This window comes from Drosophila guanche, unplaced genomic scaffold, assembly GCF_900245975.1.
Source record: "Drosophila guanche unplaced genomic scaffold, DGUA_6, whole genome shotgun sequence".
In the NCBI taxonomy this organism is placed as follows: domain Eukaryota; kingdom Metazoa; phylum Arthropoda; class Insecta; order Diptera; family Drosophilidae; genus Drosophila; species Drosophila guanche.
The window spans coordinates 391528-405557 of record NW_022995744.1 but is presented as its reverse complement, the minus strand read 5'-3'; the positions used below and the strand labels follow the sequence as shown (position 1 = coordinate 405557).

The 14030-nt window shown below is 44.4% G+C and overlaps 1 protein-coding gene and 1 long non-coding RNA gene across 2 annotated transcripts; both read right to left on the bottom strand.

Annotated features, from left to right (window-relative positions):
• Positions 1 to 127: 127 nt before the first annotated feature.
• LOC117580556 (probable DNA mismatch repair protein Msh6) lies at positions 128 to 4235 on the bottom strand. Its single transcript, XM_034267156.1, has 5 exons — positions 3240 to 4235; positions 2847 to 3176; positions 1177 to 2784; positions 629 to 1114; positions 128 to 570 (listed from the first exon to the last, which is right to left on the bottom strand). The coding sequence occupies exons 1-5, from the start codon at positions 4233 to 4235 to the stop codon at positions 427 to 429; spliced, it is 3564 nt and encodes a 1187-aa protein (XP_034123047.1). The 3' UTR covers positions 128 to 426.
• A 1278-nt stretch (positions 4236 to 5513) lies between these two features.
• On the bottom strand, positions 5514 to 6735 carry LOC117579403. Its single transcript, XR_004573484.1, has 2 exons — positions 6016 to 6735; positions 5514 to 5958 (listed from the first exon to the last, which is right to left on the bottom strand). It is a non-coding gene; the product is annotated as an uncharacterized LOC117579403 (long non-coding RNA).
• Positions 6736 to 14030: the final 7295 nt, after the last annotated feature.

Here is a 14030-nt window from a genome sequence, read left to right as displayed (position 1 = left end):
AGAATTAATAATAAATGTAAAAAATAACGACGCTTGTGAACTTTACTTTCAAATGAAATTCAAAGAACAAAAAATAGGATCAATTTTTAGTAAGAAACAACATGGGACGGAGATTGTAAACAACTGATGGTAGGACAAAGTATAATGTTTAATCGAGTCTCCTACTCAAATGAAAAACATAAATCTTAATTAACCTAAGTACAATTACGAACATGTTTCAGACGAAAGAAATATCTCATGGATTACAGAATGAACAAAAAATAAACGTATTCTCCAACGGCATTTTGGGGAAAAGCCGAACTGGCATTGGGAAAAAGCCAAAAATTAATAATACAAATACAAAAATAAAATGACCAATTCTGACAATGTTCAACAAAATCAGTACAAATTAAAGCTCAGAATGTATCCGCTTGATCCTAATTTTACTTAGACATGACACATTTTCAGCTGCTGTAATAAGTCCTTTAACGTATTTAGTTTCTGCTGCTTGAAGTCCTTCTCACCCGGGGAAGCTACTATCTTTGCCGTAATCTTGCGTTGCAGGGCAATGGCCTCCACTTTCTTGGAGAGCTGCAAATGACAAATTTGTTCAGATAAATTATCATTTGAGAACACAAACATCACCCACCTCAAAGGCCCGCTTTATAATGGCCTGGGGCATGCCAGCCAATTTAGCCGCATTGAAGCCATACGACTTGGGACAAGCACCAGCCGTGTACTTGTAGAGGAACGTAACCGTTTCCTGAGTGGGGTCTGTGGTACCCTCATTTTCCACCATGCAGGCCATGTGACCGAGGGCGATCCTACGGTCGTTGTGAAAGTAATCGATTAGATTATGGTAGTGCGTGGAGAAGAGGGTGCGACACTTGAGATTCGCAAGGAAATTGACCACAGAAGCGGCAATGGCTGTGCCGTCGTAAGTGGCTGTACCCCTGCCCAACTCGTCGAGCAGCACCAGCGAATGGCATGTGGCATGTTTCAGTATAAGAGAAGTCTCATTAAGCTCCACCAGGAACGTACTATGCCCGGCCAAAATATCATCTTGGGCGCCTAGCCTCGTGAAAACTCGATCCACCAAGGAAAGTCGACAGCTGGCTGCTGGTACGTGAGCCCCCTGAAATCACAATAGATTATAGTTACATTTTTCTCCTATCCGAAAGATGGAGCGACACTCACAATCTGTGCCATGATCACCAGCAGTCCCAGTTCGCGCATCAACGTACTCTTGCCACCCATATTGGGCCCAGTCAACAGGGATAGGGGGGCTTTCGTTTTGGTACCCAATTCCAGTCCATTGGGAATGTAGGTGGAGGCATTCACACAGGGATGATAGCCCTCCTCCAGTTCGATGAACGGCTGATCTACTCCAGAGACCAGCTCTGGTACACAGATGACTATCTGTTGCCTGGCATACTCCGCCAGGGAGCCCAACACATCCAGGTTGGCGACACAGTCGATGCACTGCTTCCACAGTTCATAATGATAGGAGAACTTCTCGAAGAGCCGGCGAGCCAAGTCCTGCAGCACTACGTTCTTGGCCTCTTCTGCCTGCTGCATGTCCTTGAGAAGGACCTTGGTCTCTGCCGTTGTGTAACGACGCGAGGGCTTCTTACCCTTAGCCTGACCTTCCAGGGAATACGATTTATTGGCCTTGTGGGCATGCGATTCAGGAACATCCAATTGGTACCGTTTTTTATCGGAACCAAAGTAGGTAACACGGCATCCAAAATGACGCTCCTGCTCCACGAGGTAGGTCTTTAAGCGTTTCTCAATCTCATCAATGCGATCCATGACCAAATCATATTCTGCATCCATTCCGGGCTGAGGCGCGATTACTCCCGTCTTGGCAGCTGCATCATGGTCAAAGGCAGTGGAAAAGTACCGCAGCTCCTCGCACAGATTGGGAAATACTCCTCCTGAGGGAGCCAACTGTGTAATTCTCTTGAGCAGTGGAGATTCACACTGCTGGAACATCAGAGGTAGCTTGGTCAGGGAATTGAATCCCTTGAGAACCGCCATAAAGCCCACTAGCTTCTGTTTGTTGTAAATCTTCTCCTCGAAGAGAATAGCCCGTGAGTCAGGGTGAGCCATCTGTTTGACTTGCCTGTTGCCGAACAGATGAATTTGCGCTAAATTGCGCTCGAAGTCCGGCATGGGAGCCAGCATTGCCCGCATCTCCTGCAGCTCACTGGGCAGCCGCAACAGCTCTCCAATGGAAGCCTGTCTCTCTTTTATCACTTCTTCATCGCAGCTGGGGGCACAGAGCCAGTGGTGCAGCAGCCGCTTTCCGAACTTGGTGCAGCAGTGATCCAGGGTGGACTGCAGGGTATGTTCTTCGCCGATGATCCTCAAGTTTGAAAGTGTTGTCGAATCGAGAACCATGTGCAAGCGTCTCAGGTTAGAGGCCACTGCGGGCTTTGCCTCCGCCAGCTGATCGGGCGGCACATAGAGTTGGTAGCGAGCCATAGGAAGTACTTTCGGCTCCAGCAAACACTTTTTTATGAAAAATATGCACTGACCCAGAGCTTTCAATGCCAGCTTGTAGCTGTTGGAGGGCGTAAGACCCAAGTGATCCAAATCGGACTGCATAGTGCGGAGAACCAAAGGCCAGTTGTCATTTGATCCATTTCCGGCATAGTATCGCTCAGCCAACAGCTTTAGTGTCTTCTCAGCGCTGCAGACATGAGCACCATTGCTAGGCAGCTGTTCCCTAAGTATTCCTCCAAGAACGGTGCGTACGACTTGTTGCGTGCGCAAGCTGAGGCCGCATCTCTCATTGAGAAGCTAAAACGGAAGGAAGGTTATGACAGATGACAGACTAGCAAGATGATGGACGTATGACTTACAAGGACAGGCATGTGATGGGAGAGCAGCGTAAGCAATCGAGAGCAGTTCTTATCGTCTTCGAACTCGCCCAGGTGAAAGTCCCCAATGCTTGTATCTATAAAGCAAATGCCATAGTTGCTAAACGTGCCCTCGTCTTGCTCCACTACGGCCAACATGTAGTTGGGCTGATGATTGGGACCGATTTTACACTGCGACCCGAAAACCTGAGTTCCCCGATTTGTGATTTGGCAGATCTCACGTGCCACGACCTTCTCGAACTTGGTGGCCTTTATGTGCTTGCATCTTTCTGTCACCATGTCGGGCGTTTCCGTTTGCTCCACTCGAGCCACCTACGGAAGACGGATGATTATATAAAATGGATTTGATTACAGGAATCAGGAAAAGTAGCTTACCTTGTAGCCCCTGTCTACCAGGATGGTGGACATTTTGTCAAAGGATATTTCCGGGAAACCAGAGTGAGCAAATTCGCCACGCATATAGGTAAATCCCAGCTCGTGTACACCCACATCGGCATCACCATGGTACAGCTCATAGAATTTTCCCACTTTAAAGAACAGGACGCAGTCAAAGTTGGTTGACTTCAGAACCCACCACTGCCGCACGCCTGGCGTCAGGGAGTTCAGAAACTTTTCGGGAACATACAGAGTGCTCTTGTCGTAGTCCGGATGGTTTGGACGCCTGCCCTCCTTGTCCTTAATCTTGTCCGACTGCAAGAACTCGAGTTTCTGATGAGGCCACACCACAGGCTCATCAAGGTTGGAGGAAGTGGTCACTATATCATCGTAAGCCGCGTCCTGTTTCACATTGCTCTGAATGTTTTTTAGCTTCTCCTGGAAAGTGGAGCCTTCTGCCAGTTTAACCTTTTGTCCCACAGGCTCATTGTTGTTATTATTATAGTTTTTGTCTTTCCTGCAGCCTTTGCTGGCCGTGAGATCGTCTTCCAAGTCTTTGTTTTCTGTAAATTCATTAACCTCATCGTCTCCACTCTCACTTTCTTCACTCGCAGCATCCTCCTTTTCGTCCGGCTCATAGTCAGACTCGTCGCCGGAAAAGTCGTCTTCAGATTTGGTCTCCTCCATCTCATCTTCGCTCTCTGACTCGGGTTGAATGATGCGTTTTCTTTTGCGCCGACCACCCAGCTCTTCCTCATCAGACGCAGCTGAAACAGGCAACTTCCTCTTTGCAGAAGGCTTGGTCTCATTCTCCAATTCCAAGTTCTTGCCATTCTTGAGATTCTCCTTTTCACAGGCTGTTCTGGCAGAGTGCGTTAGCTCCGCTTTTAAGGTGGGGACAACATTTTTTTTGTCAACGGCTGGTGACTTGCTGAAATAGTTAAACAGCGTGTTTGTGGGTGTTCCGCCCACGCTCGTGTTCAGTTTTTTAGACATTTCAAATATAAATTTCTGACAAAACTGCCTCGCTGACGCCAACAATATGCGCCAAAATCTGCGTGGGGCTACCAGATGGCCAAACAAATGTGATACAGCTGAGAGACAGGCGCTGCCACTTTATGAAAAACACAGCTTACTGGCAATATTGGGTTTTGTCGGCTATGGTATCAGTGCTGCAAAAACTTTGGGTCATAAAAAAGTAGAACTAGAATACATTTTTTATTCTCTCTCTTTATATTTACAATCTGTTTGTTTAAACAATAAGTAAATTGTATAATTAATATTCAATTAACAGAAATAGCAGTTTTCCAATGAGCCCTGCTATTATATATAACATCTTTTCAGTTGGTTGGATTTATCTATCAGGGATATCGAGAATGTGGTATCTTTTCAGTCTTCTTAACTAGAATAAATAACATAAAAATGCTAGAAAATCTTGATAAAGGCTAAAGAAAAGAGTATTGAAGAGTAGAGCATTAAAACGTTATTTTTTAATTGATCTCGTCAAACATATCGTCTTCTGCAGCTGAACTTAAGTAAGTCCGATTGGGCCCTATCTTCAGGGACTTTACAGTTGTGACAGAATTTATCTTCCCGGCGTGTGCGTAATTGCAATATGATGCAGATCCATCTGCAACAACCGGTGTTTTGTTCGTTTTTGCAAAAGCAGATGACCAAGACCTAAATTTGTTTGGTTGTCTTGCAGTGAGCGCGCAAGTCGCTTCAATGCATTAACCCTAGATTGAAAATCTCGCAAATTATATTTACTTAGTTTTTGGGGTATTTTAATTTCCGAAAGTTCTAAGAGCAAATTTTGTTTTGCTCAGAAAATTCGAAATAAACTAATTGAAATAGTTTTGCCAGGCTAATTTTAACCCAAAATATTTTAACTTAGAAATTTAAAGTAATAAAGGAATTTGTAATTTGTTACGAACCTGTTTTGGTGTTGGGGCAAGGCCGGCTAGCCAGTCATCCCAGGGCTGAGTTCTTCCCAGGCCCCCAGGTCGCACAACAAACCAACTGTTCGGACATCTCAAACAAATATCAAAAACAAACGATAATTCATAACAATGCATCGGACTTTACTCTACATCTAACGGACAAACATCTCTCCAACACAGACGTGGACAAGTCTGAGGTGCCGATGGTCTAGCTCCTACGTACTCTACCTGAGATGCGACTCAGAATACCTCAGATCTCCTTCCCAAGTGTGGCGGACTTTCTCCATCGCGCAGTTGTGGTCCCCTTTCCCCCCCATACTAAACACACTAGCACTTCATTTCAAACGTTATAATATTTAAATCAAAAACTTAACACATACTTAACTAAAAATCCCTATACTAATGTCTCGTGGCGCGTCCGCCTATTCCCGACTCTTCAACTTAAATTAATGGGTGGGAATAATCACAAAAATAATAAATATAAATATTAAAATAAATATAAATACAAATACTACATTTATATTACATTAATAGGGTCGGTAAATATATGTGGGGCGGCTAATTAATTAAATATGAATTAATATAGACAGATATTATTTTGGTGTGTCTTTATAAACGCATGTAAATAGGTATGCGTTTATGTATGCATGAATTAATTATTTAATTGTCGGTGGCGCCGTGGCGGGTCGCGCCCGGGCAGGGGTGTGACCAGGATTCCGCGGGCCGGGGAATGTTAATTTTGGCCCATCTACGGGAAGCCAGCCGATACAATTTATGCCCTATGGGTTTTAAAAATATTGAATCTTGGATTCATTTTCCCTTTGGACTGGACTCACTTTTTATTTAGATTCGGGTAAAAAGGTCCTCTACGTTGGCCGGTCTGTTTGTTTTCCTAAAGGGTCACACACACAAAACGCCCTAACACTGCCGATGTTTATTTTTCCACTGCCGGCATGTTCAGCGTAGCTACTCTACGCAGTCCCCCTTGCTGCAGCTGATCTCATCTCTTCTATTGCCCTTGAACCAAATTCAAGGGCATAGCATGGCATTCTTGAGGGTGTGGGTGAGCTGGCTCGTGGATCCCTCAATATTCCCCTCTCTTACATTCCCCCCTCGCGCTCTTTCACCGGCACCGTTGATCGCCTTGCCCCTTCGCCTATCGACCTATCAACCTCCAAAAAAATACTACCAAATCTAGTATTTTGCCTATCGCTCTCCTTCGAATGCAACAAATTTGACCTTTATTCATCATCTGACACTAATTTGAATAAGTTTACCAAGCGTTTAGAGACCACGAATAAGTCAGGGAAAATCAGTTTTAGTTTTACTTCTACCAAAATGGCAAAACTGCGTAGTCATTTCAAAAGATCTTCCAGAACCACACGTTTTCATTTCACAGCCGGCAATAAATTAAAATGGTCGGTTCCAAATTCTCATTTGTGCCCATTTTTTTTATCGACAGAAAAGTTTTCAGCACGAATATATCAGTGACACCGATTAAATACTAGAATCCCTCATCGAGAGAAACAAATAAACTATCTTATGTCGACAGAAACAAGAAACACGGAAAGCAACAAGCGAAACAAGTTCAAGTGGGCTAAAAACTAAAATTATTTAAAACCTAGTACTCAGATCGAAAAACACGTTTGCTAGCAAACTGTGCAATATATTTTGCTTGCATCAGAGGGTGACCAGAGCTGAAAACCGCATTCCGTACGGTTACACTTCTCAGGCAGCTGTGTTGTTTTGTTTACCTCTTTGAAAATGTGTGAAAATTTAATACAAATTTAAATAATTAGGCACAAGTCGTGTCTGGGCACACTGCAAGCACGTGGGGAAAATAACCTCTACGCCAGGTAAGTATTGGAGCAAAGCTGTAACAAGTTACATATTACGACGTGGCGATTTCCCCCTTGTAAAGGCGGGTGGCCAAATAATTCCCCTCTACCTAAGGGTAGAGCGGTAACTTAAAACCTCAACAAAAAAAAATAATACAAATTTAATTAAACAATGAATGCAAAATGGATCCATGCTTTAGATGAAGCAATCTAATGCATGGATCCATTTTGCATCCAGTGGGATTTGCGGCTCTTGCATGATCAGAGGAAAAGGACAATCAACGAAATAAGCGCCGACAACTTTGATTAAACCCATATCTGCAGGAAAGAAACCAGAACGGTCGTTTTTCTATGCATTTGAGTATTAAAAATCATATAAATATGTGTGCCTTTATGGAAACCCATGAAACAATACCCTTTTGAATATTCCTCAGTTTGAAAATATGACAAAGAATTTGCATATTTCTGAGAATAACATCTGCAGCCTTCTTTGATTGGTGGAGCAGCAAGACCGTGCCAAGGAATATATGCGCCCTTGGCAAAGTTGTAAAACAGAGCACCCTTCCTATTGAAAACTGGACAGTTTTGAGTCCAAATCGCCGCCTTTGCCCCTCCACGGCACGACCCTGTGGAACAGTACTTGGTTCCAAAAGGAAAAGAACTTAAAACGTTTTGTTAACAGCCCAGCCGGGTCTGTGTCTTGGCAACATGAAGCAACTGGCGTTCAAATAAGTTAAACAAATTAAAAATACAAATAAATTTAATATAATCTCATTCATCTATAATAATTGTTTCCTTTTTTTGCCGTTTGGTGGCCTTAAGCTAGTTTAAAAGGTCAATAAAACTCCAATAAAAATAAGTCATGTAAACTAGCCAATCTCGGTTCCGATGAATCCAACGAGCGTGAGGTGGCTCAAGGGGCATAGCTGAGGCCACCGGACGGGTCGCAGGTTGCGGATAGGTCAGCTGTGAATAAGCGGAAATAAACAGCCCCGGACAGCCAGCGGGTGTTCGCGTAGTAGCAACACTGACGGTGCTGCCTCGTTTAAGTAGCTCACACACTTCCCCTTCCCCACACAACACCTATCCTCATCCTCACCCAACCACCTCAAACCGCCGAGAGTCAGCCTGGCTGGGGGCCCGGTATAAAAACTAGCCCAGTCGGGAACGGAGAGCTCAGGGAAATGGCAGCCCCCTGTTCTAATGATGCCTTACCTGGGCAACGTGGATCTATGCCCGGGCTGACCGTTCCCCTTCTCTTCATCTCGTGGGATCAGAATGCATAAAAATATTAATAAAAAAAAGAAAAAAATACAAAAAAAACGAGAAGGGACGTGTGATACGCTTCTTACGGGTCACAACTTTTATACCCGGCACTCAGTACAACATCTGCACCTTAGCGGCTATTTGTCAAATTTTAAATTTTTTCTTCATCTGTCATCTACATCAACAACACTACTCACACCAACACGCTCCTTTAGCTCGCCGCCCTTCCCTAGACCCACACACTGCAGACTCGCGGTAGAGGCAGCGCCCGCACAAAACAAAACGAGGAGGGACGTGTGTAACGCTTCTTACGCGTCACAAGTTTTATACCCGGCACTCAGGACTACATCTAGATGTAGAAGACATCGCCAACCACTAGATATCGTTCACATTACAGAACACGTAGTAAAAAGCCTACTAAATAAAATGCATCAAAAATATTGGATCAGTTAATCGTATTTTCCAATTTATGAGATATTTAAAACAGCAATAAAATTGGTACTTTTTCCCTGCACATTCTGTGCAATAATGACCGCTAGGTTTCACAGCAGATTTTTCGAAAGTGGTGCCATCTATGAAAATTTCTTATACACAACTTTGATGGTCACTCTTTTTCTAATACAGAGCGTTAAAAACCGTGTCTTGGTTTTAACTTTTAAAAATTAGCTTTTGGCCACTGTTTCCGCAACTCTTCGCAACCAGTTCAGAATCAAAATCTCGAAATAAAAAGCCAAGTGCTGCTGTTCGACCGAGTCGGAATTCAAATCAATTTAATCTCTTCTTTTCAATTTCGATATTCACCTATTAAATGCATGTTCTTCCTCTTTCTCTATCGTATTCACATATTACATGTATGTTCTATAGCAACAAACTTCTGTCAGTATGTCGTAAATGCAACAATTCAATAGCTTAATGCTACAAATTCATTTTACTTATACAAAATACTAATTGCTCCCGGCCATAAGCCCTTTGCGCTAATTTGGCGTAAACAGCCACCAAAACTGGTCATTGGGACAATAGTGCATCTGCACCTCAGCTGTGTTTAGTCAAATTTTAAATTTTTTCTTCATCTGTCATCTACATCAACAACACTACTCACACCAACACGCTCCTTTAGCTCGCCGCCCTTCCCTAGACCCACACACTGCAGACTCGCGGTAGAGGCAGCGCCCGCACAAAACAAAACGAGGAGGGACGTGTGTAACGCTTCTTACGCGTCACAAGTTTTATACCCGGCACTCAGGACTACATCTAGATCACTAACCAAATAATATATTATTGTGGTATAGTGGTTGGCGCCAACCACTAGATATCGTTCACATTACAGAACACGTAGTAAAAAGCCTACTAAATAAAATGCATCAAAAATATTGGATCAGTTAATCGTATTTTCCAATTTATGAGATATTTAAAACAGCAATAAAATTGGTACTTTTTCCCTGCACATTCTGTGCAATAATGACCGCTAGGTTTCACAGCAGATTTTTCGAAAGTGGCGCCATCTATGAAAATTTCTTATACGCAACTTTGATGGTCACTCTTTTTCTAATACAGAGCGTTAAAAACCGAGTCTTGGTTTTAACTTTTAAAAATTAGCTTTTGGCCACTGTTTCCGNTCATAGACCTCACCCTAGTGTCCCATAGCATACTAGGCTTTATCAAGGACTGGAGAGTCCTAGAAGAGCACTCCTTCTCCGACCATAGGTATATAAAGACGATAATATCTCTCGAATGCCCAATGGCAGATAGTTATATAAACCCCAGGAAAGCCCACTGGCAGGCATATTCTAAAACCCTGGAAGAACTTCTTCCCCCAACAGCATCAACATACCCTGATACACAAGATGACCTTAACAGTCTTGTAAATAGATTCACGGAGGCATGTAATAAAGCCTTTAAGGCCCCGTGTCCCCCCATCAAACCGAGAGGGAAAAAGAAACCCCCATGGTGGTCGAAGACCATTGAAGTCCTACGTAAAAGCTGCAGAGCTAATGTTAATAGAGCCAAAAACAGCCACGAGGACGATCTATGGGCAGACTACAAGACCAGCCTTGCCCTTTACAAAAAAGAAACTAGGAGAGCGAAAAGAGCCTCCTGACAAAAATTCTGTACCAAAATCGAAGAAACGTCAGAAGCCGCAAGGTTGCGCAAGATCCTCTCGAAAACGAATACCTCTGTGGGATACATCAAGAGTACAGATGGGGCATGGAACAACTCCAGCAAGGAGTCCCTACACATCCTACTCGATACCCACTTTCCAGGGTGTACAACCACCGAAGCACCGGAACGCCCCGGTGAAGGCCCAGCCACATCGATGGCGCACCTACTCACAAAACGGAACATTTGCTGGGCGGTGAACAGCTTCAAACCGTTCAAATCGCCAGGTCCAGACAAGGTGATCCCAGCTCAACTTCAGAGAGCTGGGGAACAACCTATCCGCTGGCTGCAATGTATCTTCAAAAAGATACTAAAGGTAGGAAAGATTCCTAAAGCATGGCTCAAGGCAGAAATGAAGACTCATCCCGAAATCGGAAAAAGCCTCATACTCGACGGCAAAGGACTTCAGACCGATTAGTCTGACCTCCTTTCTCCTAAAAACATTTGAAAGAATAGTCGGTCTACATCTGAGGACAATCATCAACCCTCAGATGCTGGCAGACTCACAACACGCATACCGGAAAGGTAAATCCACGGAAACGGCCCTACATGAAGTGATTTCAGGTATAGAGAAAGCTCTACACCTTAAGGAATACTCCCTAGCAGCCTTTCTCGATATTGAGGGAGCCTTCAACAACGTCGAGCCAGGAGCCATTACGGCGGCCATGACTGACCTGGGGGTGGACTGCCACTTGGTGATGCTCATCGATCAAATGCTCACATGCAGGACGGTGATATCATCAATGGGTTCGTCCACTCAGACAAGGTATGTAAACAGGGTCACCCCGCAAGGAGGTGTCCTGTCTCCCCTCCTATGGAACATTGCAGTCAATAAGATTATATGTGACTTGGAGGGGGGTGGTTGCAAGGTAGTGGCATATGCGGACGACGTTGTCCTTGTGTTCACGGGAAAATTCCCCCAAACACTCTGTGATCTTATGACCACAAAACTTGCTCGATTGTCAGAATGGACAAGATCGTGCGGATTAGGTGTAAATGCCTCGAAAACGGAACTTGTGCTATTCACTAAAAAGTACAAAACTCAGCAACTCAACCACCCAACACTAAACAAATGTATGTTAACCTTTAGCGACAGTGCCAGTTACCTTGGGTTGGTAATAGACAGGAAGTTAAATTGGAACCTAAATACGAAAGAAAGAGTGAAGAAGGCCACTATGGCCCTATACACCTGCAAAAAAGCCATCGGACTAAAATGGGGTATGAACCCACGTAATACCAACCGTAATACAACCAATACTGATCTACGGAGTCACAGTATGGTGGCCGGCTCTGTGGATCTATGCCCGGGCTGACCGTTCCCCTTCTCTTCATCTCGTGGGATCAGAATGCATAAAAATATTAATAAAAAAAGAAAAAAATACAAAAAAAAACGAGAAGGGACGTGTGACACGGGTTCTTACGGGTCACAACTTTTATACCCGTCACTCAGTACAACATCTGCACCTTAGCGGCTATTTGTCAAATTTTAAATTTTTTCTTCATCTGTCATCTACATCAACAACACTACTCACACCAACACGCTCCTTTAGCTCGCCGCCCTTCCCTAGACCCACACACTGCAGACTCGCGGTAGAGGCAGCGCCCGCACAAAACAAAACGAGGAGGGACGTGTGTAACGCTTCTTACGCGTCACAAGTTTTATACCCGGCACTCAGGACTACATCTAGATCACTAACCAAATAATATATTATTGTGGTATAGTGGTTGGCGCCAACCACTAGATATCGTTCACATTACAGAACACGTAGTAAAAAGCCTACTAAATAAAATGCATCAAAAATATTGGATCAGTTAATCGTATTTTCCAATTTATGAGATATTTAAAACAGCAATAAAATTGGTACTTTTTCCCTGCACATTCTGTGCAATAATGACCGCTAGGTTTCACAGCAGATTTTTCGAAAGTGGCGCCATCTATGAAAATTTCTTATACACAACTTTGATGGTCACTCTTTTTCTAATACAGAGCGTTAAAAACCGTGTCTTGGTTTTAACTTTTAAAAATTAGCTTTTGGCCACTGTTTCCGCAACTCTTCGCAACCAGTTCAGAATCAAAATCTCGAAATAAAAAGCCAAGTGCTGCTGTTCGACCGAGTCGGAATTCAAATCAATTTAATCTCTTCTTTTCAATTTCGATATTCACCTATTAAATGCATGTTCTTCCTCTTTCTCTATCGTATTCACATATTACATGTATGTTCTATAGCAACAAGCTTCTGTCAGTAGCTTAATGCTACAAAGTCATCTACATCTACAACACTTCTCACACCAGCACACTCGCCGCCCTTCCCTAGACCCACATACTGCTGACTTGCGGTAGAGGCAGAGGCAGCGCCCTCACACAAAAAAAAAACAAATACAAGCTGCGGGACGGGGTGGGTTAAAAGTCGGAAGAGTTACGCCAGGGGGAGGGCAGAGGCAGGGGCCGAGTGAAGCAGAAGCAGAGTGTGAATGAGAGAATGTAAAAAGAGCAACAAAAGCTGCGGGACGGGGTGGGTTTAGCCACTGGAAATTAATTTCTCCATTTTGGCTATAATAATGATCCGACCGGATCCCAATTTGGTGATCTGATAGATATGGCATCCTACGGAATGGCGTTTTTAGTTTTCTTGTATCTTCAAAACTGTAGATTTGGGGGGTCTTCGCTCTTTTGCGGGGGTGGAAGGGGGCGTGGCTCATTTTTGAAATACACTGGTTTCAGTGTGAGCATACAGCAGTCCGGAGCCAAAATTTGGTGGCTCTAGCTCTTATAGCCTCTGAGAACTAGCCGACAAACAAGACGGACAGACGGACAGACAGACATGTCTCTATCGACTCGGCTATTGATGCTGATCAAGAATATATTTACTTTATGGGGTCGGAAACGTTTCCTTCTGTGCGTTACATACAACCGTTATTCCCCACCAATACAATATACCCTATTTACTCTTCGAGTACCGGGTATAAAAAACAAATGAGAGAGACACTCACCAAACGTCTGAAGGGAGAAATCCCAAGCAGGGAAAGGCAGCGGCCCAAAGGCCTGGCCTAACCCGCTCGACAGCAGGAAAGTCCTGCCCGGTGGACAGCGAGGGAGCGAGCCCGTTGGGGCCCCACTCCAATCCTGGGGTGGATGGCACAGTACCCCCCAATACTGACGCCTTGGAGAGGAAGCTAAGCAATATTGCGGCTGTCCGACCTTCTGGCAAAGTAGAGGGGTGAGGCTGGGTCATCGACCAGCGCCGAAGCCAATCGGTTCACATACGCCGAAAAGAGGAGTGCAGGGCACATACTCCGTCTTCAGTACGCGAGCACAGAAACCAGACCCTCAGAGGACTGGCAGAGAACAGAGACAGACAGAGACAGAGACAGAGAACGCATCCTGCTAATGTTGCAGCGATAGAGGCAGCCAAAAATGAGCTCAACGTTGAGTTCAACTCTGTCACTGTAAAGGTGTACAAGTCGGATGCAGCGGCCGGGGTGCGTCCTGTCGACAACCCAGTCGAGCAGGATGTTGCCTCGGAGATCGAGGCACCCGTAAACGAGCTGGAGGGGGCCCAAGAAGGTGACTCCCTAGAGTCGGAGCTGAT